Source organism: Pseudophryne corroboree, chromosome 10 (genome assembly GCF_028390025.1).
Source record: "Pseudophryne corroboree isolate aPseCor3 chromosome 10, aPseCor3.hap2, whole genome shotgun sequence".
In the NCBI taxonomy this organism is placed as follows: domain Eukaryota; kingdom Metazoa; phylum Chordata; class Amphibia; order Anura; family Myobatrachidae; genus Pseudophryne; species Pseudophryne corroboree.
The window spans coordinates 376,484,457-376,508,596 of record NC_086453.1 but is presented as its reverse complement, the minus strand read 5'-3'; the positions used below and the strand labels follow the sequence as shown (position 1 = coordinate 376,508,596).

At 47.1% G+C, this 24,140-nt stretch overlaps 1 protein-coding gene across 1 annotated transcript in view; it reads right to left on the bottom strand.

Annotated features, from left to right (window-relative positions):
* Window positions 1-7,545: 7,545 nt before the first annotated feature.
* Window positions 7,546-24,140, bottom strand: part of VPS26B (VPS26 retromer complex component B) — a 51,664-nt gene continuing 35,069 nt past the window's right edge. Inside the window, exons 4-6 of the mRNA XM_063943790.1 lie at window positions 14,888-15,063; window positions 13,442-13,584; window positions 7,546-9,779 (exon numbers count right to left, since the gene is read on the bottom strand). Of these exons, the coding sequence (XP_063799860.1) occupies window positions 9,633-9,779; window positions 13,442-13,584; window positions 14,888-15,063 (466 nt within the window). The 3' untranslated portion in view covers window positions 7,546-9,632. The remainder of the gene's footprint in view (window positions 9,780-13,441; window positions 13,585-14,887; window positions 15,064-24,140) is intronic.

The following is a 24,140-nucleotide window of genomic DNA, read 5'->3' as shown; positions in this document are numbered from 1 at the left end:
TATATTATAGAGACGCATGTGTTACGGTGTGTATATTATAGAGACGCATGTGTTACGGTGTGTATATTATAGAGGCGCATGTGTTACGGTGTGTATATTATAGAGACGCATGTGTTACGGTGTGTATATTATAGAGACGCATGTGTTACGGTGTGTATATTATAGAGGCGCATGTGTTACGGTGTGTATATTATAGAGGCGCATGTGTTACGGTGTGTATATTATAGAGACGCATGTGTTACACTGTGTGTATATTATAGAGACGCATGTGTTACGGTGTGTATATTATAGAGACGCATGTGTTACACTGTGTGTATATTATAGAGACGCATGTGTTACGGTGTGTATATTATAGAGGCGCATGTGTTACGGTGTGTATATTATAGAGGCGCATGTGTTACGGTGTGTATATTATAGAGACGCATGTGTTACACTGTGTGTATATTATAGAGACGCATGTGTTACGGTGTGTATATTATAGAGGCGCTTGTGTCTATGCGAGCAGAGAAGATGTATCAAGCCTTGGAGAGTGATCAAGTGGAGAAGTTGCCGGTAGCGACTAATCAGCGTCTAGCTATCACTTATCTAGCTCAGTCTATAAAACGACATAAGCTGATTGGTTGTAATGGGCAAGGTAGGGTTGGCCATCGACCATTGATGGTTTACAAGCCACCGTTGATCGATGGTTTTGCTACTGATGGCGGAGAGCCAATGATTCTCCACCATAGATGGTGCATAGCCTCCCAAACCACCGCTATACTTTCCTTTACTTGGTGTTGGGCCGGCGGTACCTCAGGTAATACCACCTAACGGACCCTGGGGGTCATTCCGAGTTGATCGCTAGCTGCCATTGTTCGCTGCGTAGCGATCAGTGGAAAAAAACGGCTAATCTGCGCATGCGTATGCTCCGCAATGCGCACGCGATTCGTACGGGTACAAAGTCCATTGTGGTTTTGCACTGGTTCTTGCGGCCGCAAGGAGATTGACAGAAAGTGGGCGTTTCTGGGTGTCAACTGACCGTTTTCAGGGAGTGCTTAGAAAAACGCAGGCGTGGCTGGGCGGGTGTGTGACGTCAAAAGCCGCACATGAAGAGTAACTACAGGGCTGGTCTTGTTTTGCACAAAACCATTTTGTAGGCGCTCCGCTGCACAGGCGTTCGCACTTCTGCAAAGCTAAAATACACTCCCCCGTGGGTGGCAACAATGCGTTTTCATGGCTGCTAAAATAGGATTTTGGTACTTACCAGTTAATCCTTTTCTTTGAATCCATAGGGGGCACTGGAGTACTCTTGGGATATGGACGGTTTCCGTAGGAACAAGGCACTGAATATTAAAATTTAGAACTCTCCTCCCCTCCATATCCCAGAGTACCTCAGTGTTTTTTACTGAGCCGAACAGGAGCGATAGAGAGGTTGACAATGGAGAATTACATATAACAGAACGGACAACAATAAAGTTGACACATAACGTGACTGACAACTAAACAGTTGGCACAATAACCGATAGAACTTAAAACTTGAACCAGTCGGTGAGAATGTGTTACCATACGATTCCCTGAACTTACCGCAAACTAGGTAAAACTGCTCTGGGTGGGCGTCCAGTGCCCCCTATGGATTCAAAGAAAAGGATTTACCTGGTAAGTACCAAAATCCTATTTTCTTTTTCATCCACTAGGGGTCACTGGAGTACTCTTGGGACGTACCAAAGCTTCCCCCGTGGGCGGGAGAGCGGTTTGGCACCTGTAACACTAGGCGGCCAAAGCTAGATGCTGATGCCGCAAACGTATCAAACTTGTAAAAGCGCACAAACGTGTGCACTGATGACCAGGTAGCCGCACGGCAAAGCTGCGTCTTAGAAGCCCCACGACCAGCTGCCCATGAAGTTCCCACAGAACGTGTGGAATGAGCTGTTACTGATGTAGGCGGCTGTAACCTAGCATGAAGGTAAGCCTGACGTATGGTCAGTTTAATCCATCTGGATAAGGTCTGCTTAGAAGCTGGCCAACCCATCTTGGCAGCATCATACAGAACAAACAACGTATCCGTCTTACGAACTGTAGACGTTCGGGATACATAAACGCGTAATGCGCGTACCACATCCAAGGTTCCAGAATTTCCTGTCAACACAGGAACTACTATTGGTTGATTGATGTGAAAGGATGACACTACCTTTGGTAGGAAAGCGGGATTCGTCCGAAGTTCCGCTCTGTCATCATGAAACACCAAATACGGTGGCTTGCATGACAAGGCACCCAAATCGGAAACACGCCTTGCCGAAGCCAAGGCTAGTAGGAAAATTGTTTTCCAAGTGAGAAACTTAATATCCACTTGGTGTAAGGGTTCAAAATATGAAGACTGTAAGAAATCTAAAACCAGATTCAAGTCCCATGGCGCTGTAGGTGGAATGAATGGAGGCTGTACTCTGAGGACACCTTGCAGAAAAGTGTGTACAGACGGCAATAGAGCCAATCGTCTTTGAAAGTAAATTGACAAAGCAGATACCTGCACCTTTAGTGTAGATAAACGCAGTCCTCCATCTAACCCCGTCTGTAGAAATAACAAAAGACGGGATAACTTGAAAGATGATGTCGGAAACTTCCGATCCTCACACCAACTTGTATAGGCACGCCAAATTCTGTAATAATGAGCTGCCGTAACTGGCTTCCTAGCACGTAACATGGTTGGTATAACCGATTCTGGAATGCCCTCTCTCCTTAAGAGGGCGGTCTCAACAGCCACCCCGTCAAACGCAGCCGCGCTAAATCGGGGTAAAGGAACAGACCCTGTTGTAATAGGTCCGGACGAAGTGGGAGCGGCCAAGGCTCGTCTGCGAGTAGTCCTCGGAGATCCGAGAACCAAGCTCTCCGAGGCCAATGAGGCGCCACTAGTATGACTGTGACGGACTCTCCTTTGATCCGTTTTAGCAACAGAGGGAGCAGCGGAAACGGTGGAAACAGGTACATGAGGCTGTACGGCCACGCGACGGTGAGAGCATCCACCACCACTGCCTTTGGATCTCGCGTTCTGGACACATACTGGGGCGTTTGGTGATTGTGGCCAGATGCCATCAGGTCCACTTGAGGGTAACCCCACCTCTGGGCCAACATGTGAAACACTTCTGGATGTAATGCCCATTCTCCTGGATGAAAATCCCGACGGCTGAGATAATCCGCCTCCCAGTTGTCCACTCCCGGAATGAACACTGCCGACAACATCACTTGGTGACGCCTGGCCCAATTGAGGATTCGAGCTACTTCTCGCATTGCCATGCGGCTTCTCGTTCCTCCTTGTTTGTTGATGTATGCGACCGCCGTCGCGTTGTCTGACTGCACCTGGACAGTCTGAGACCGAAGCATGTGCACTGCTTGTCATAGCGCATTGTAAATTGCCCGGAGTTCCAGGACATTTATAGACAGCAATCTTTCGTGAGCCGCCCAGAGACCCTGGAGCTAACAATTTTGAACTACAGATCCCCAACCTCTGAGACTCGCGTCCGTCGTTAGAATTATCCAATTCCAGGCGCTGAACCATTTCCCTGCGGTCAGATTGTGTACTTTGAGCCACCAGAGTAGAGATACCCTGGCCCGTGGCGACAACCTCACTCTGTGGTGAATCTGCAGATGCGAGCCCGACCACTGTGCGAGCACATCCAGTTGAAAAGGACGTGAGTGAAGTCTCCCGAACTGAAGCGCTTCGAAAGGCGCCACCATTGTGCCTAAGAGGTGAATGCACAAATGTACCGAGACTGTGCGTGGCTTGAGCACCAATCGAACCAGATGACGAATGATCTGTACTTTCTGTTCTGGTAGGTAAAATCTTTGATTTACCGTATCGAGAATCATACCTAGGAATTGCAGTCGTTGAGACGGAATCAGATGTGATTTCTTGAAGTTGACAATCCAACCGTGCTAAACTAGTACATTGTACGTTAGCAACGCATGTTGGAGGAGCATCTGTTGAGACGGAGCTTTGATGAGCAGATCGTCCAAGTACGGAACTATTATCACTCCCAGGGATCTGAGATGAGCTATCATCACAGACATCACTTTGGCCTCTCGTCAGCGCCTCGGGTATTCACCAAACGGTAGAGCCTGAAACTGGTAATGGTTCTGCCGGATTGCAAACCGCAAGAACCTCTGGTGAGGTGGCCAAATCGGAATGTGTAAATACGCATCTTTGAGATCCAGCGCAATCATGACTTCCTGTGGCTCTAAACCTGGAATTACCGACCGCATAGATTCCATCTTGAATCTGTAGTAAGTGACGTACTGATTGAGGCCCTTTAAGTTCATTATTGGCCTGACCGAGCCATCCGGCTTTGGTACCACAAACAGACTGGAATAATAACCCTGCCCCTGTTGGTGTACAGGGACCGGAATCAAAACTGCTGACTCCAGCAGAGACTGAATGGCAAGTTGCAGAACCGCCAATTTGTCATCCGACACAGGCAGTCCTGTCTTGAAAAACCGCAGTGGCGGGAGACAGTCGAACTCTATTTTGTAACCTTTGAGCACTAAATTGCGGATCCACCCATCTGTGGACGTCTGGAACCACGCCAAATGGAACGTCTGAAGGCGTGCTCCCACAACTGGAGATCCAAGATGGGCTGGGAGTCCGTCATGCCACTGGCTTGTCGGTGACCTTAGCGTCTTGACGACTGGCGTTGGTTTGTTGGAAACCACGCCCTCGACCACCGGCCGTGGCTGGTCCCCTACCACGGCCTCGAAAGGGCTGAGGCCGAAAGGATTTGAACGCCGGGCCCGAGTATTTCCGCCTAGGCGCCGTTGGAGGCAATGGTAAGAAAACAGACTTTCCTCCCGTGGCCTCAGCAATCCATTTGTCCAATTCAGGACCAAACAACTTCTCGCCACCGTAAGGTAACGCCTCTATACCTCTTTTGACCTCCGCCTCCGCTTGCCAAGAGCGCAGCCAGAGTGCTCGTCATGCTGCAACTAGCGACGATGAAAGGCGAGAAGTGAGCTGACAGACGTCAGTAGAAGCTGTACATAGATAATCAGCAGCTTCCCAGATTTGATCAGCGAGAAGTATAAGGTGATCGTCATGTAGGGCAGACTTGAGTTCTGTTATCCATACCATGAGCGCCTTAGTTACCCAAATGCCAACCAACCCAGGTCTAAGCAACACTCCTGCTGCTATATACATGGATTTTAGCATAGCTTCAATTTTACGGTCTGCAGGGTCTTTAAGCGTAGTAGCAGTTGGTACTGGTATGGTTTCTTTGTAAGTTTAGACACAGACGAATCCACCAATGGCGGATTCTCCCATGTAGCTGTCACAGACTCCGGAAACGGGTAACTAGACTTAAATCTGCGAGGTATAGAAAACCGTTTATCCGGATTCTGTCGTGTTTCCAGTAACATCTTATTAAGAGATTCCGAAACCGGAAAACACATCGGAGTCCTCTGTCGTTTAGCAAAGACGACTTCATTTGTCAGAGGCTCCTCAGATTCTGCAAACCTCAGAGACTGACGCACCGCTCTGATGAGATTATCAATGCCTGGGCTGTCAAAATCTTCACTATCGGACTGCTGGTCTACTTCGCCCTCCTCACCGTCATCTTGCGCAGTGAGGTCTAGCATAGCATCATCAGATTGTAACATAGCAGAAACTGGTAAATCATAAGACAAAGTAAATTTATCCTTACTACCCAAAATGGACTTAGACTGTTGGCAAGGCTGAGACCCCTCCGGTAGTCCTAGCGGTCTCACCCTAGACTCAGATCTTGCCGCTTCCCGCTCCTGTCGAGCGGCGGCCAATTCTGATTGCAATCCAGCCATGACATCTGCTAGCATAGCCCATGGAGGGTCCGGGGATGAAACCGGCTTAGACAGCGGAGCAGAGATTGTATTCGTAGCTGAATCCACAAAACATACTGCGCATGTGGTAGAACCATCCGGTAACACACTGTCACAGACATGGCAGTGTTTTTTTGGTTTTGCCGGTGGCTTACTCATTATTCAGACAGACAATACAACATACAAAGACAGACAACATGCACGACTCAGTAAATAGTACTAAGGTGTCTCTATATATCTATATCTGGCAAAGTGTAGTGCACGTGGCCAGTACTATATGAAACTAATCCCAAATTCCCACCAACAGCCCTGCGCCTCCGGTGGAGTAGAGATGTAGTACAGGAACGTTCTGGAATCACAAACTGGAAGACAGGAAGCAAGATTAAAATGGCCACCATGCCTCACAGTGCAGGGTATATGTAACAAGTGCAGCCAAACCTGTAATATAGGCTTAACAGCCTATTTCAGCAATGTCACCACCCTTATGCAGCCCTCCGCTAATGTCATCTCCCCCCCCCTTCTGCTCCCTTCCCCGTGGCCCGTGTACCGCTGTCTGAGCGGGAATTACCGGGGCGCGAGTATCTCACTCCCAGCGCAATCAGGGTGCAGGGAGCGCTGTAATGGAGCGCGGTCCTACAGCGGCGGCCAGCGGGTGTGAGCAGCGGGTGAGCACGGCGGCCGGCGGGTGTGAGCGGCGGCCGGCGGGTCTCAGCGGTGGAGGCGGCGCTGCTCGGAGCGGTTGCCGGGGCTGCCTGTCAGGAGAGGCGGGTGCGGGCGCAGTGAGAGCGGCGTCAGTGACCAGTGCCCCCCCACAGCGGGGCGGCAGCGTGCGCTGACCGCCCCGTACCCCAAGCATACCTGACTCCAGAGGCGGAGGCTGTGACGGGGCTTCTATCTGTAAGCTCCGTCCAGCTGTAGCAGCAGTCAGGGAATGTGCTGCGTGTGGCTGTGAGGGTGCTCTTTGTGAGGACCGACACGCCATGCGCTGCTCCGTGCAGCGGCACTATCCCGGACCCAAGTTTTTACAGAAACTGGGAAGGGATATGCTGTGAGCAAAAAATGTAAAAGTAGAAAGAAAAAAAAATTAAAAATAAAAATATTCAAAGTAGTGTGGTTAAGCTCCACACAAGCCCTGTTGCTACGAGAAGCACAGAAAAAACACTGAGGTACTCTGGGATATGGAGGGGAGGAGAGTTCTAAATTTTAATATTCAGTGCCTTGTTCCTACGGAAACCGTCCATATCCCAATAGTACTCCAGTGACCCCTAGTGGATGAAAAAGAAAAACTGCTATCGAGTGATCAACTCAGAATGACCCCCCCCCCCCCCTGGCTGTAACATTACTAATTCTCAGAAAGTCATTTGATAACCTCTAATTTTGTCATTGGTACCAACTGGTACTATTACTGCTAGGGTCCTCCCCAGCCCCTTCTAAGAATTCATTGGTCATTGTTGCACAATGACACATCTGGGAAACTGCAAAGAGTTCAGCCTATCACTGCCCTAGTCACAGGTGACCCCTTCTGCCATCACCCCCCACCAGAGAGGTCCGCTTTACCGAAGCAGGGTCAGCCGTTTCCCACCTCACTCGGAAGCTATGCCCGGTATACACCCCAGCCACGGAAAGACCACTGTGAAATCTGCGCATGCCTCTGAGGATTACAGTGCCCCCTATTTATACAAAACGGACAGACCCCTTCTATACCTGGTGAATAAATACACCGGCTTCTCGTCTGAGGCGACTGTTTAATCCGAGACTAATAAAAACAATGAAAAAAAGACATTTAAAAACACAATGAAATAAGACATGAAAACACTGCAAACGGAATGGATTTCATTTGTCCATATCGATCTCTGTGGAGCTTCAATGTGTAAAATGATGAGAAAAAAAAAAGGTATTTCATTGCGCTACCAACATGCAGCGCAGGCATAACTCGCCCTGCTCCCAAGAGCTTACAATCTAATTGTGGTATCTGAGGACACCCATCTGTTAAAAGTGCAGTCTCTTACGAACGAATACATCACCTAATAAATATATATACTTATATATACGTTTACCAAATGGCTAAGCTTGGTATAGAGCTGAAGTACTGTGGAACACATCTTTCCAGGGATTAAAGCAAAAAAAACAAAAAATTTTTTAATATGGTGGTTTAGAAAATACTGATGTTGCCGACACGGCGCAGTTGGCTGTACTGCGTTGTGCCAATTTCCGTGAGAACGCAGCTTATCAATTTCAATGGTGACAAATGAGGAAAGGCGATTTTGTGGCCTCAACTAATCATCTTGAGGCTGCAGTCTCTCTCTGTACGCTAGGCACCAGTGACATCACTGTGACACATAGCTCCTGGCGATCCAGTATGGAGCACGGTCATTCGTACTGGCTGTCCCCATTGAACATCCCCCCTCCCCCTTGCGCGGACAACAACACTTTAATACGAGCAGCAGAAAACCGCAAATTGAACAGCGCCTGTTCCATCTGTACGGAAGAGAAGGGTCCCTTTATAGGGCTGCTTTGAGGATATACCACTGATAAACTATGAGTTACAGTGAATATATTTGTACAAGCCACAGGTCACAGATATCTGAATGTTGCGAGTTAAGGAATATACATACATATGTTCTGGACAGCTGGGAAGAGCCGAAACTGTGCGGCAACAGCTGGTTACAAAGTCGCCTCTGTCCGCTCTTTAAATATCCAGGAATATAAAGTCCAGGTTTATATATAGCTTAAGTGGTACCCAGTGGTGAGAATTTTATCTGTAGAAGAAAAACAAAAACTTCACCTGCATTCGGTGAGACTAGCAGGGCCCGGTTTATCAGGTGTTTATTAGTAAAAGATATAAGATCTTGTCTGGGTCTGTGTATTCCGGAAAACATGAGATTCCGCACAGAGCACTCATAGGTGCTCACCAGGTAACGGATCCTTACCCAGATCACCATGCTCGCTACTGTTAAAATTAAAAATCACACAGGATCTACCACTAATCGCTCACGTGCCATCAGTAACTGGCAACACGCGTGCCTAAGGCAGTCTGTCAGCAGTATTACTAGTGCATTGCACTATATATCACTATAATAGTGGAGACTGTAGCAGCTTTATCTATTGTAATGTTACCTTTCCTCTAAGTAGCTGGTTATAATTGCAATTTTTTCTTTTTTTATTCTGAAATGTTGTCCATTACGAGTCCTTCAGATGCAATTTAGTATGAGTGTGTGGGGGTGGTGTGTGTGGGGGGGGTGGGGGGTGTGAATGTAAAACTATTTCTCCCTTTGCAAAAATCAGATCACATCCCAACAGCGCTCTGTATGAAAGGAAGCGGGTCATGCATGTGTTGCTGCCCCTAGTGGTCAGAGGCGGACAGGGAGAGACGCTTGGAATGGAAAAGGTAGGTCCGGTGCTGGCACCGACAGCTGAAGACAGCGCTAACTGTACAACCACAAGGTGAAGAGGGCATTTCCCATGCACAAGATCCGTCTGTGAAAAGGCCAATCCTTTGGCTTTCCGTCCAGATGTTTGTGGATTGGGATTCTATAGCGGAACTGCCTGTGACAATAAAAAGGCAAAGAGAGCATAAAAATTATCAACGGAAAGGGCTAAAAGGGGCCAGTCCCTGCTCCTCTCCCCCATATCACTGAATGTCAAGTAGCAGCTACAGGAATGGACAGCCGGCCCGGTATGTGAAGCTGGCTTCTTCCCTCCGCAGGCTTGTCCCACTGAGAGTCCACGTTAGCACAGGTGGTGAAGAGGTGGGTGGGGAAAGTTCCAGTCTCTGTGCATATAGTCACTGGAGACTCGGTCTGTTGCTGGACAGGTAGTCACTCATTGTCCGGCTCTCCGGCGGCTGCTGCGCTGTGTTGCGGTCGGCTCTCTGGGTGACTCCCCTCGAATCGCTGAGAGGCGATGGCCGCCTGGTGAGACATACTCTTTCTCACAATGTCTCCTTTACGCCATAAGACCACCTCCTGGAAGGAGACAGAAGGGGGGAGAGAGGGTGTTAGCCGGAGGTTTCAGGTCAGTGGCTGCAGGTTCACAGTCAGCTTTACAATAAAGGTGCTAAAAAGTGTAACACTGATCCTCATGTCGGGGCCTACCCCACCCACAGGGTATCGTGATGGGGCTATAACAGGGTTGAGCAAGGATCCCCCCGACCAGGCCATAATCCTGCAGAGGAATTCCAGAATATTGGGAATTGCTCCATTTTTCTAACTTGGGCAAAGCCTCAGGGCTGGTGTCCATGAAATGCTCATGCGCTGTCTTTGAATACGTTTCTGTTCTTGTCCTAATCAATTAAATTCTTGAGCCCTGACCTATTACTCATAGATTTATTTTATCATAATTATTATTGTATGTTTTAAATGTGACTCTACTGCCATCTAATGGCTGAAGTCATAGGTGCTTTATATTTTTTTAATTATTCAGAAAATAAAAAGTGGTGGAGCTTTTGTGATATAAAGCTCTATGCGGGAGAACTCTGTCTGTGGCTTCCAGCTGCCTCCATTCCCCTCCTCATATCATGTCACTGCCCCTGTCACATGCAGCCCTGTCCTCACTGACACATCACTCATCTCCTGATATACTCTGTGCTGCTGGGGACCCTGCTCCTCCCACTATATAACTCTCAGTCTGTGGCTTCCTGCTGCCTCCATTCCCCTCCTCACATCATGTCACTGCCCCTGTCACATGCAGCCCTGTCCTCACTATTACATCACTCATCTCCTGATATACTCTGTGCTGCTGGGGGTCCCTGCTCCTCCCACTATATAACTCTCAGTCTGTGGCTTCCTGCTGCCGCCATTCCCCTCCTCATATCATGTCACTGCCCCTGTCACATGCTGCCCTGTCCTCACTGACACATCACTCATCTCCTGATATACTCTGTGCTGCTGGGGACCCTGCTCCTCCCACTATATAACTCTCAGTCTGTGGCTTCCTGCTGCCTCCATTCCCCTCCTCACATCATGTCACTGCCCCTGTCACATGCAGCCCTGTCCTCACTGACACATCCCTCATCTCCTGATATACTCTGTGCTGCTGGGGACCCTGCTCCTCCCACTATATAACTCTCAGTCTGTGGCTTCCTGCTGCCTCCATTCCCCTCCTCACATCATGTCACTGCCCCTGTCACATGCAGCCCTGTCCTCACTGACACATCACTCATCTCCTGATATACTCTGTGCTGCTGGGGACCCTGCTCCTCCCACTATATAACTCTCAGTCTGTGGCTTCCTGCTGCCTCCATTCCCCTCCTCACATCATGTCACTGCCCCTGTCACATGCAGCCCTGTCCTCACTGACACATCCCTCATCTCCTGATATACTCTGTGCTGCTGGGGACCCTGCTCCTCCCACTATATAACTCTCAGCCTGTGGCTTCCTGCTGCCTCCATTACCCTCCTCATATCATGTCACTGCCCCTGTCACATGCAGCTCTGTCCTCACTGACACATCACTCATCTCCTGATATACTCTGTGCTGCTGGGGACCCTGCTCCTCCCACTATATAACTCATCTCCTGATATACTCTGTGCTGCTGGGGGACGCTGCTTCTACCACTATATAACTCTCAGTCTGTGGCTTCCTGCTGCCTCCATTCCCCTCCTCACATCATGTCACTGCCCCTGTCACATGCAGCTCTGTCCTCAGACACATCACTCATCTCCTGATATACTCTGTGCTGCTGGGGACCCTGCTCCTCCCACTATATAACTCTCAGTCTGTGGCTTCCTGCTGCCTCCATTCCCCTCCTCACATCATATCACATGCAGCCCTGTCCTCACTGACACATCACTCATCTCCTGATATACTCTGTGCTGCTGGGGGACGCTGCTTCTACCACTATATAACTCTCAGTCTGTGGCTTCCTGCTGCCTCCATTCCCCTCCTCACATCATGTCACTGCCCCTGTCACATGCAGCCCTGCCCTCACTGACACATCACTCATCTCCTGACATACTCTGTGCTGCTGGAGACCCTGCTCCTCCCACTATATAACTATCAGTCTGTGGCTTCCAGCTGCCTCCATTCCCCTCCTCACATCATGTCACTGCCCCTGTCATATGCAGCCCTGTCCTCACTGACACATCACTCATCTCCTGATATACTCTGTGCTGCTGGAGGACCCTGCTCCTCTTACTATATAACTCTCAGTCTGTGGCTTCCTGCTGCCTCCATTCCCCTCCTCACATCATGTCACTGCCCCTGTCATATGCAGCCCTGTCCTCACTGACACATCACTCATCTCCTGGTATACTCTGTGCTGTTGGGGACCCTGCTCCTCCCACTATATAACTCTCAGTCTGTGGCTTCCTGCTGCCTCCATTCCCCTCCTCACATCATGTCACTGCCCCTGTCACATGCAGCCCTGTCCTCACTGACACATCACTCATCTCCTGATATACTCTGTGCTGCTGGGGGACGCTGCTTCTACCACTATATAACTCTCAGTCTGTGGCTTCCTGCTGCCTCCATTCCCCTCCTCACATCATGTCACTGCCCCTGTCACATGCAGCTCTGTCCTCAGACACATCACTCATCTCCTGATATACTCTGTGCTGCTGGGGACCCTGCTCCTCCCACTATATAACTCTCAGTCTGTGGCTTCCTGCTGCCTCCATTCCCCTCCTCATATCATGTCACTGCCCCTGTCACATGCAGCTCTGTCCTCACTGACACATCACTCGTCTCCTGATATACTCTGTGCTGCTGGGGACCCTGCTCCTCCCACTATATAACTCTCAGTCTGTGACTTCCTGCTTCCTCCATTCCCCTCCTCACATCATGTCACTGCCCCTGTCACATGCAGCCCTGTCCTCACTGACACATCACTCATCTCCTGGTATACTCTGTGCTGCTAGGGACCCTGCTCCTCCCACTATATAACTCTCAGTCTGTGGCTTCCTGCTGCCTCCATTCCCCTCCTCACATCATATCACATGCAGCCCTGTCCTCACTGACACATCACTCATCTCCTGATATACTCTGTGCTGCTGGGGGACGCTGCTTCTACCACTATATAACTCTCAGTCTGTGGCTTCCTGCTGCCTCCATTCCCCTCCTCACATCATGTCACTGCCCCTGTCACATGCAGCCCTGCCCTCACTGACACATCACTCATCTCCTGACATACTCTGTGCTGCTGGAGACCCTGCTCCTCCCACTATATAACTCTGTCTGTGGCTTCCTGCTGCCTCCATTCCCCTCCTCACATCATGTCACTGCCCCTGTCACATGCAGCCATGTCCTCACTGACACATCACTCATCTCCTGATATACTCTGTGCTGCCGAGGACCCTGCTCCTCCCACTATATAACTCTCAGTCTGTGGCTTCCTGCTGCCTCCATTCCCCTCCTCACATCATGTCACTGCCCCTGTCACATGCAGCCCTGTCCTCACTGACACATCACTCATCTCCTGATATACTCTGTGCTGCTGGGGACCCTGCTCCTTCCACTATATAACTATCAGTATGTGGTTCCTGCTGCCTCCATTCCCCTCCTCATATCATGTCACTGCCCCTGTCACATGCAGCCCTGTCCTCACTGACACATCACTCATCTCCTGATATACTCTGTGCTGCTGGGGACCCTGCTCCTCCCACTATATAACTCTCAGTCTGTGACTCACCTGCTGTTTAAAGTAGCGTCTCTCCTCCTCGTCTATCAGCACTAGGTTGAGGTAATAGCGCACACTGAACTTCTTGTTAATGTCCCTCATGGTCGGTGTCAGCTCATATCCTGCAAGGAACAGCCGGATTGGAATGGACTCACCTACAGGAAACAGCAAACGTTATACTGGGCAGTCACAGTCTCTGATGCTGAATACATGCGTTATGCAATGCAGTACAGAGGAAGATATACATTCATTATAGGAAATGTAATCAGTCATCCCCACATAGAAGCAAACTGTTCAGCTGTATCCATTATTAATAGGAACACAGTCTATCAATTCAGTATAGTGACTGGATAGGCTGCACCCTCAGTGATGTCACTGGCTCCTAGTGACTGGATAGGCTGTACCCTCAGTGATGTCACTGGCTCCTAGTGACTGGATAGGCTGCACCCTCAGTGATGTAATGGTTCCTAGTGACTGGATAGGCTGCACACTCAGTAATGTCACTGGTAACTATTGAATGGACAGGCTGCACTGTCAGTGATGTCACTGGTAACTTTTGAATGGCTAGGCTGCACTCTCAGTGATGTATCTGATTCCTAGTGACTGGGTAGGCTGCACTCTCAGTGATGTCACTGGCTCCTAGTGACTGGATAGGCTGCACTCTCAGTGATGTCACTGGTTCCTAGTGTCTGTATAGGCTGCACTCTCAGTGATGTCACTAGTTATAGTGAATGAATAGACTGCTCCTAGCATTGACTTATCCTTAATAAAGATAATAATTTACCAGGAAGTTTCTTGGTTTTGTTTTATTAATAAAATATGTACTGAAGGAGCAGTATTCTTCTTTGTATCATTTTGCGTGGCAGCGTGTTGACCAGTAGTGACATCTCATACGTATGATGACTGAAGTATATTACACTGCAAATGAGCACCCAATATCTACACTAAAAAGTGTCCAGTAAGATTGCTGGGGTGGTAAGGGGAGCGGTTGCCGGGGCGGTAAGGGGAGCGGTTGCCGGGACGGTAAGGGGAGCGGTTGCCGGGGCGGTAAGGGGAGCGGTTGCAGGCACGGTAAGGGGAGCGGTGCCGGGACGGTAAGGGGAGCGGTTGCCGGGACGGTTAGGGGAGTGGTTGCAGGCACGGTTAGGGGAGCGGTTGCAGGCACGGTAAGGGGAGCGGTGCCGGGACGGTAAGGGGAGCGGTTGCAGGCACGGTAAGGGGAGCGGTTGCCGGGACGGTAAGGGGAGCGGTTGCCGGGACGGTAAGGGGAGCGGTGCCGGGACGGTAAGGGGAGCGGTTGCAGGCACGGTAAGGGGAGCGGTTGCCGGGACGGTAAGGGGAGCGGTTGCCGGGACGGTAAGGGGAGCGGTTGCTGACACTTCGGTGGACAGAATAATAAGCTACCAGAACAATGAAATGAGGTGAATTACAAAGCCCAGTGTCATTCTCCCTCCTGACCTCTCACAGGGGCTCCGTCCATGATTTCGTACTTGGCTATGGTGTCATTTTCGTGGTAAACATTTGGCCCAGTCCCTGTGGTTTCTCGTTTAATGATATCGATCTCCATGTGTTTGATCTTGATCCGTACCAGGAGGAAGTAGATTTTGCCAACGATGACATCTTTGAGGTGATACCTGTAAGAAAGCGGAGAGAGAAACCATTGTGACAACAACTCTCCTCAATTTCCAGTGGATATTTCATGGACCTGGGTATATTGTGGGTGATGAGGTATGGGCAGTGTGGCCGGGGACTCAGGGCATGCAGCCAAGATGGCCACCACTGCATAAACCTTCCTGCTGCGGCGCCATTAAAGGGAAATATTGGCGCTATGCACTAAATATGGAATGACGTAGTGCGTACAGCTGGCTGCGGCGTCACAGCGGTTTCTGGTGGCTGCGCCATAGAGGCAGTAAGCTCTTAGAGCTGGGTGCTGGGACTACAGAAACATTGTTTTGAAAAGAACTTTGGGGGTCATTCCGAGTTGATCGCTAGCTGCCGTTGTTCGCTGCGCATCGATCAGTGAAAAAAACGGCTAATCTGCGCATGCGTATGCACCGCAATGCGCACGCGCGTCGTACCGCTACAAAGTCCGTTGTGGTTTTGCACTGGTTCTAGCGACGATTCCAGTCGCACACCCGGCCGCAAGGAGATTGACAGAAAGAGGGTGTCAAAGTCAGAAAAATATCTCTATACACACTGCCATATTTGCACCTCATTCTGGTCCGCGCTGCGCATGCGTGCGCTCTCCCGTGCGTGCGCATACTCACAGTCGCGGGCACCCGCAGGCGCACGGTATGCGTATTTACGGTAGAGTTTATGTGATCGTAGCGTGCGACTCAATCGTTACATATTTTCAGTAATAATGTATTTTGTAGATCATGGTCCCTTTGATAGATTCTGAAAGTTTAGTTAACATAGCATGTTCCTGAACAGAGAGATCCCTCTTTGTATTGTACGAAGGGTCTAACAGGGGTCATACAGTGGTGTTTGGTACCCATCGGAAGAGTATTTAAATAGCAATATTCCGGTGTTGGTTTGGAGCGGATTAATCGCTCATGCGAATAGTTATGGACATAAGAAGTTTATGTCCATTTACTATTATTTGTTCTTATTTAGTCATGCGGCGGGAAACTCAATATCCCACCCACCTGAACAGTTGGAAGCAGTCACAGCCCACCTGTATGAATCAACCTATGACCTTTTGTTATAATGCAAAGCCGAATTCCTGTGTCCAATGAACAATGAGATTGTAGGGACCATTGAATTGTATTGTGTGTGGGGCATAAATAGGCAGGCCGACCATATCCAGTTCACTCTCTTCAACGGTTCTCATTGCTGATAATCGGGAGCTGGATATCGAGGCGCATGCGATCGTTTCCCCTTGTGCGTAAGTGTTTCTCCGCAGCTATATTGATCTTCTTGTTATTGTGGGCCAATTTCTCTCTCTCCCTCTCCTCCTCTTTCTCTCATTTTCCTTTAAATAGTAATTGTATTGTATTTCCTGTGTAGTTATCTGGTTAGGTAGTCTATGTTATATTGTAGTGTATGATTTGTATTTGTATTAATTCTTTTGCAAGTTTATCATTCAAAATATATACATATTAGGCGTTGGACCCTAAGCCCAGGTATCAGTGTATTTCTTATAGTGTCTAGTATTCTCAGAGCGTCGGTGACGCTCAAACAGCTTTTAAGGTAATAAGGTTATACTGTGTTGCATTTACACTCTAACATTACACTAAGGTTTTACTGCACAATACACTGTTTATGGTTTAGATACAAAGGTTTAATATAGTGAGCGTCAGCGCCGCTGGTGATCTCCTCGTGGTCCCGAGCGTCCGCTACGCTATAGCGAATCATTACGTTAGTCAACAGCCAATAACGTGCCTGCCTGTGATCTCTTGGCCGTGAGTGAACGTGACGCTTGAGCGTCTCGATCACGGCAAAGCGATTGTTACGCAACTAGCGTACCCTTACGGTACTTCATACGTAAATAGCGTACAGTGTTCTTAGACCTCATAAAGGGTATTATATACGATAAATATTTAGCTTTATCAATTGGGGGCTCGCCCGTCCTTCACATATCTGCACTAGGTAGATATAGCAGACATTATCCATCAGCAAAGGGCGGGAGGTTATATTCCTCGTAGTGCTGTCGGGATAAGCGTCTGCTTCGCTTAAGTAAAGAGTGCTGAAGGAATCCGGGACCGGAGGTAAGAACAAAACGTTAGTGTCTTTTAAAACTGTTTATTTTTTTTTCTGTCTTGCATACACACGCACGCATATCTGCATTTCTTTTCATTTGTGTATTTTCGTATATCACTCTCCTGTTTGCCATTAAATTAAATTTTTTTATATATATATAATTGATAAAACGTGTTAAAGAGAGATTTGCCGCTATTTTAGTGTAAGAGTGAAAAGGTAATATAGTTAAAGTATAGATAAACACAGCTTTGCCTGAGAGACAAGGCGGAGTCAGTGTGGTACGGGGTAGATGATAAAGGATCATCTACATTGATAAACATATAAATTGTGTTACGGTGGATCTTTGCTGTGCGTACACGTGTCTCTAAAGGACTGAGACTTGCGTACGCAACCCAAGGACCGACGCACGCAGCGTACATTACGCAACGGAGCGTCCGTGTACGCCCACGTAACTCAAATCGCAAGTGTTATTTTTACAGGTGAGAGATAAATAACGCAACAGGCGATAAATAGCGCAAATTTATTTTAACATTCGAAATTTAAATTAATAGATCCTTCTCCTAATTTGTAACACATCTGGTCTAAAGAGAAATTTCTGCGCAGAAATAGAGATAGAAACAAAAGTGTACATGTGGTGAGTGAGTGTTTTTTTGTCATTTATACAATTTTGAGGTTGAACCAAAAGAAATCACTGAGTACTCGTGAGAACATACGTGTAAGTGACATGCACGGTGGCTAGGGAGGCATCCTTGGTTAAACATAAAATTGAGCATTAGAGTATAGCGGACCAGGAGGTCATACGGTAACAGACCAGGAGGTCATACTGTAACAGACCAGGAGGTCATAGCAGGCCAGCAGGTTCAGGTACAGCAGACAAGGAAGTCCGCTATACAGTCCACAGGCACTACGCCCAAAAAGGTTGGTGCAACACCCATATAGGCCATACAAGCTCTTGCTGAAGGAATTCGCAGCCGCAATTTTCGATTCCACTGGTCGCTCCGTACATAAGATTAGTTGCTTATGTGCTGAACGATTGTACCGCACGTAATTGTGTGCAAATTAGTAAACCTGACCAGTACCATTTACGTACCACGGGTCATAAACGCTATTTGTACATTCTGACGTGATTTGTGTAATTTTTTATTTTCTGAAGGGAAGTTCGCTGGTCACTCAGGAATTGTCCAACAACCAATAGTTACTGGAAAGAGTAAGTGTTCTTCGGATAACCCTCGCATGTTCCAGTAAATAGAGGTTTATAGGGTGCCCTGTGTCGAGTGCGCCAGCACCATGTCGGTGTGATCAGGTCGCATTGGTCGGCGTGGGCAGAGTGAGTAAGGTGCTCGGTAAACCTTACCGTCAACCTATCGTGAACCTCTCGGTTTTTTGTAAGGGTCCGTAACACCTGCAAATAATGGGGGCCAGTTGTTCAGGAAGGAGGCGATCAACCTCGGTTCGGGTTGATTCCGTAAACCGGCCCGTTGGGTCGGCAAGGTACGTAATGTGTGAGAAGTACGGAAGTCACACAGAAGTATTATGTGATGAATGGGAGAGAATGACAGTACATGATGGGGAGAAGTTCCCAAATATAGGTAGCTTTAGCCCAAAAGTGTTACTGAATTTAAGGAGAAGGATAGGTCTCATTGAACCAACAAAGAGACGAATCAAACATTATGATTATTTGCAGTTATGGCAACAGGAAAGTGAATTGCAAAGAGATTTAATTGACTTATCTGACTCTTATCTTGAGAGAAGAGACATGGCGATGGAGAGGATTATGGTTGCGGAGAAAAGCACAGGGGTAAACAATAAAAACGCTCTTAGCAACTGTAGTATAGATGATAAGAATAAGTGTAATAAATGTAGCATTGATAAATGTAATACTGTTGAATGTACAACTATTAACCTATGCAAGTTGCACCCCATGTCAAACTTCCCTCAGGAATACAAACAAGAAAGTGAGCCCAGAACAATGTCGGCACCTCTTCCAGAAGCCATCCTACAAGACATCCAGGTGGACGCGACCAAATCGGTAAAGGCAATAATCAAACCCCCTAACGGAGGGTCAGGTGAGGTCGTGTCCACAGGTACGTACAATGTTTCATATCACGCACAAACAGATGTACCACATATTGTAAGACCAACACAAGATGACGTAGCGGAGTTTGATCCGGTCAGGGTGATTGCAGTCCCCAATGGGAAGACTGACGATCAGGGAATCATTCCCGTCAAGGATAGTGCAATGCGCTGTCTCTGGTCCCGGACCGAATTGAGATCAATTATGTCTGAATTCCCTGATCCTAGGAAAAATCTAGTAGCCTGTCAAAGATTTGTTAAAGAACTAGGAAACTCCACAGAACCCACCAACAAAGGGTGGCGAGCAGTGCTGAGGACATGTTTGCCCTCCAGTGTTGACCCTGAAAAATTCATTACTGATTGTAAATTAGACACGGAGGTACCTCAAACGGAGGAACACAATCAGGAATGTATTAAGCAGATCAACCAACAGTTAGAAGTATATTTCCCAGCCATTGTCGAGTGGAACAAAATCTTCTCCATAAGACAAAACGAAGGGGAAAATATTTCTAATTATTTCAATCGAGCACTGCAAGCAATGGCTAGAAACACTGGGATCACAGACATCGAGACAAATACACAGCATAGAGAAATAGCGGTTCAAGTATTAATGAATGGTTTAAAGGATGAATTAAGTACAAGGGTACAGACCACCAACCCAGACTGGAGAGATATCTCGGTGGCCGCATTAAGAGAGGCCATCATTAATCATGATCAGTATATCACCCGATACAGAGAATCACTAAGTAACAAGTTAATGGCAGCAAGTATACAGGCCCTAACCACAAGATCACCCCAACAAAAGCCCCACACCACTGCGAAAAATTTAAATATGAAAGTCTGTTATAATTGCCAGAAGGAAGGTCATTATGCAAGAGATTGCAGGCCTAGAAGCACACACAAGGTATATAGACCCCCTAGACATGAAAATGAGCATGAATATGACACACCAAATTACAATCAGGGACCACATAGGAAGAATTTTGAGCCACACCCATGATATGTAGTCAAGAATGGTGATCATACGACTGATGGTAAGCCTGAGGTAACGGTTAATAAATTGGGAGGTCATTCCCTGAAGACACAGGAATGACCAGGTGAAATGTTGTAAATGTATTTGCGAAAATGTTTTTTTTTTTTCTCTTTTCTCTCTTTCTCTCTCCCCATCTCTGACGATTAGTGGTAAGGACTCAAACATTGCATATCCGCTTGGTCTTTGCAGAAGTCTACCAAACCTCAGCATGACCTATCCACATCAAGGTATCCTGGCCAGATACAGGGAGAGTGGAGTAATGGGGGTGCTGGTGGGGAAGGGACTGCGCAAGGAAACCAATAGACATGTGGATATGACAGCCTGATGATCTGGCAATGTTTTAAAATGTTTGAAAAATGTTTTTTTTCTCTTTTCCTATTGATGGTTATTGTTGATTCAAGTAATATACACATGCATATAAATTGTTCTCTCTCTCGTTTGTTTTTTTTGATGTTTTCTCTCTTCTTTCACATGTTTTCATGATTTAAAGATGGTATGTCACACATCAGTTAGACAAATGGTAATGCAAGATTTTTGCTCCTTACAGAGAGATCGCTGATTTGGAAAGAATATTGCATCATCGGAATGTTCGTTTGGAAGACTGAAAGACAGCACCTTTGAGATGACAACCGAACAAGAAGAACGACAAGACTAGAGAACTTAATTATCGTAACAAGTCTCTCTCCCCCTCAAACTGATTTTTTGTACCCCCATTACAAAATTTCTTCTTTTCTCCTCCTGTAAGATGGACTTGCCCCAAGAGACTGTGATATGGATTTTCCTGTTGACCATGATGTTGACCAGAGCAGTCTGTTTCGGTGAGAGTATCAGTGAGGTCGAGATCCAGAAAGGTCCTGATGATAAAGATGGAGGTGTAAATTTCCAATAACAACCCAATCACCAAGCAAAGGCGAGTACCGGAAACGATCTAGCAGCCATGTTATCTGTAAACATTTTCCTTTAAGGATTGTTAGCTGAAGAAAACTGTATCTGTAGGCTCTGTGATAATGTCATTGAGGATGGGTGTATTAAGAAATGCCAATCCAGTTTTAATATCCATATGGACCGGCATCCCTTGAGTGACTATCACTCTTTAGTGGGTAGTGTGCTTAATAAAACAGATTGTTGGGTATGCTCTCAAGTACCTCAAGGTCACAGAAAATCAGGGCTAGTACCATTTCCTTTAACGTTAGGGGAGGTACTTGAGTTAAGTGGTGGGAGACCGGTGGACAAGAGGTTTAATATCTCCAGCCCTCCTAGTTTGAAGCTCCACCAATACCATGTGGATAGGTCCCTATTATGTTTTAACATCTCCAATCCCCGAAAGCCGGGAAATTGGGAAGTGTCATGGAGCAACCAAACCATGACCTTTTCGCATAGAGCAGATAGAATGCCTACAGATACAGAGCTTATACGCCACATAGCCAGTAGAGGAAAATCTTTCCGGTATAGGTATACCTTAGGAAATAGGATTACTAGAGTTGGAGAGGTATCACCAGGATACTGTGCACATATCGTACAACCTGATACGTGTACTAAGCAGATGGAAGAATTAGGGTTAGGAGATTTCACATGGAAGGTGTGTAATATGGTTATGTCCTACTCCGTCCCATATGTTCTCCCCGATGATGCATATTTCATATGCGGGAGAAAGGCGTACAAGTGGCTTGCCCCAAACTCTGAAGGATTGTGTTATATTGGAAAAGTACTGCCTGAAGTAATGACTGTATCACATGACAAAATGAAAGACATACACCGTGGTGCCCAAGCTCCTTATACTCACACCCATTACGAGCACGTTGTTAAAAGGCACCTGATAGAGAAGACAGAGCATCCGGCCTCTGATCTGATAAGTGAATCCACCGGGATTCAATTCTTAATCGCGTTAGATTTCACCCGCACCGCTAGAGGAGTGCTGAACTATAAATACATATCGGCGCTCGCAAATTTGTTAGACAATATCACTGAAATGTATGATGACACGTTTAGGTATACTGGAAGAGAACTTCAGGCTTACAAAACAGAACTGGTACAGCATAGAATGGTTCTCAACTACCTCACAGCAGTGACAGGCGGATATTGTGTCACACTGGCAACACAATACGGCGTGAAATGTTGCACATATATTACGAATAGCACCGAGGATCCGGTCGAGGTCATAGACCAAAAGATGGACGATATTCTCCAATTGAAGTGGGAATTTCGCAGGAGACACAATCTCACTCTTGCGGCTGTAGGTAATGAGCTGACTGGTTGGGTGTCATGGTTGAACCCGCGAAATTGGTTTTCTGGTTTAGGAGAATGGGCTCAAGGAGTCATAATGGATGTTGGGAAGTTTCTCCTATGTATCTTAGGTGTTGTCATATCGATTGGATTGATATTTAGATGCGGTCAGGCTTTAATGAAGTGCAAACATCGTACAAGGGTAATGAGTTTGAGGAGTGAGGAAACTGTAATTCCAATGGACTTGATTTATGACCCAAATGTAGAAACAATGATGTGATGAAAATGCGATTTCTACGGTCCGTTTCTTTCACCTGTTTTTCCGTTTTCTCCAAGGTAACAAGACCCACTTGGACGAGGAATTTGATGAGCCGATATACAGACAACAGAGGGATTAAAGAAGAAGTTTGACAACCTGATACACAGATTTTTGATGAACTATGCCATGGATCCCCAGTTTCCCTAGAAATTTTAAAATTACGCTAGCCCAACACTTTTGTAAATCTATGGACATTGACAGCTTTTGCTCGCACCTTATGGGCAAAAGCACAAAGAAGACTGCATTCAACAGACACCAAACAAGACCTCAATCGACGAATGTACATTTACCTGACATAGAATACCACCGCATTTACCGTAATTATGTCTTTTCTTCATTTCTACAACCCTCAGGTAATGACACACATAGTCGATAGGGAATACAGGCACAGATATCAGCAATCACATATCTCCCCCATTCATGTATCATCAACTAAAATGTGCTCCCCCATTTTGTTACAACCAAAGCCGAAAAGAGCTCGGTAAAGTTTGACAGCCCATCCACAGACCCGTACCACGGGATAAGAAGGAATTCACATGTATACTTCGCAATACCTCGAAGCTTGATTTAAAACACGTACGGCACGATGATACATGACCCCCAAGCACGGATTCATACACACATGCTTCTGCTATCTCACTAGGTCATACCCTTTTCCTACCTTCTCCTCTCCTCCCCTACCCAACCATGTAAATGTATTAACCCCTGACATATATTTTTCTCTTTTGAAATGTTTTAGAAGGTGGCAGTTATTATTGACTGCCAAAGGGTGGACTGTCAAAGTCAGAAAAATATCTCTATACACACTGCCATATTTGCACCTCATTCTGGTCCGCGCTGCGCATGCGTGCGCTCTCCCGTGCGTGCGCATACTCACAGTCGCGGGCACCCGCAGGCGCACGGTATGCGTATTTACGGTAGAGTTTATGTGATCGTAGCGTGCGACTCAATCGTTACATATTTTCAGTAATAATGTATTTTGTAGATCATGGTCCCTTTGATAGATTCTGAAAGTTTAGTTAACATAGCATGTTCCTGAACAGAGAGATCCCTCTTTGTATTGTACGAAGGGTCTAACAGGGGTCATACAGTGGTGTTTGGTACCCATCGGAAGAGTATTTAAATAGCAATATTCCGGTGTTGGTTTGGAGCGGATTAATCGCTCATGCGAATAGTTATGGACATAAGAAGTTTATGTCCATTTACTATTATTTGTTCTTATTTAGTCATGCGGCGGGAAACTCAGTATCCCACCCACCTGAACAGTTGGAAGCAGTCACAGCCCACCTGTATGAATCAACCTATGACCTTTTGTTATAATGCGAAGCCGAATTCCTGTGTCCAATGAACAATGAGATTGT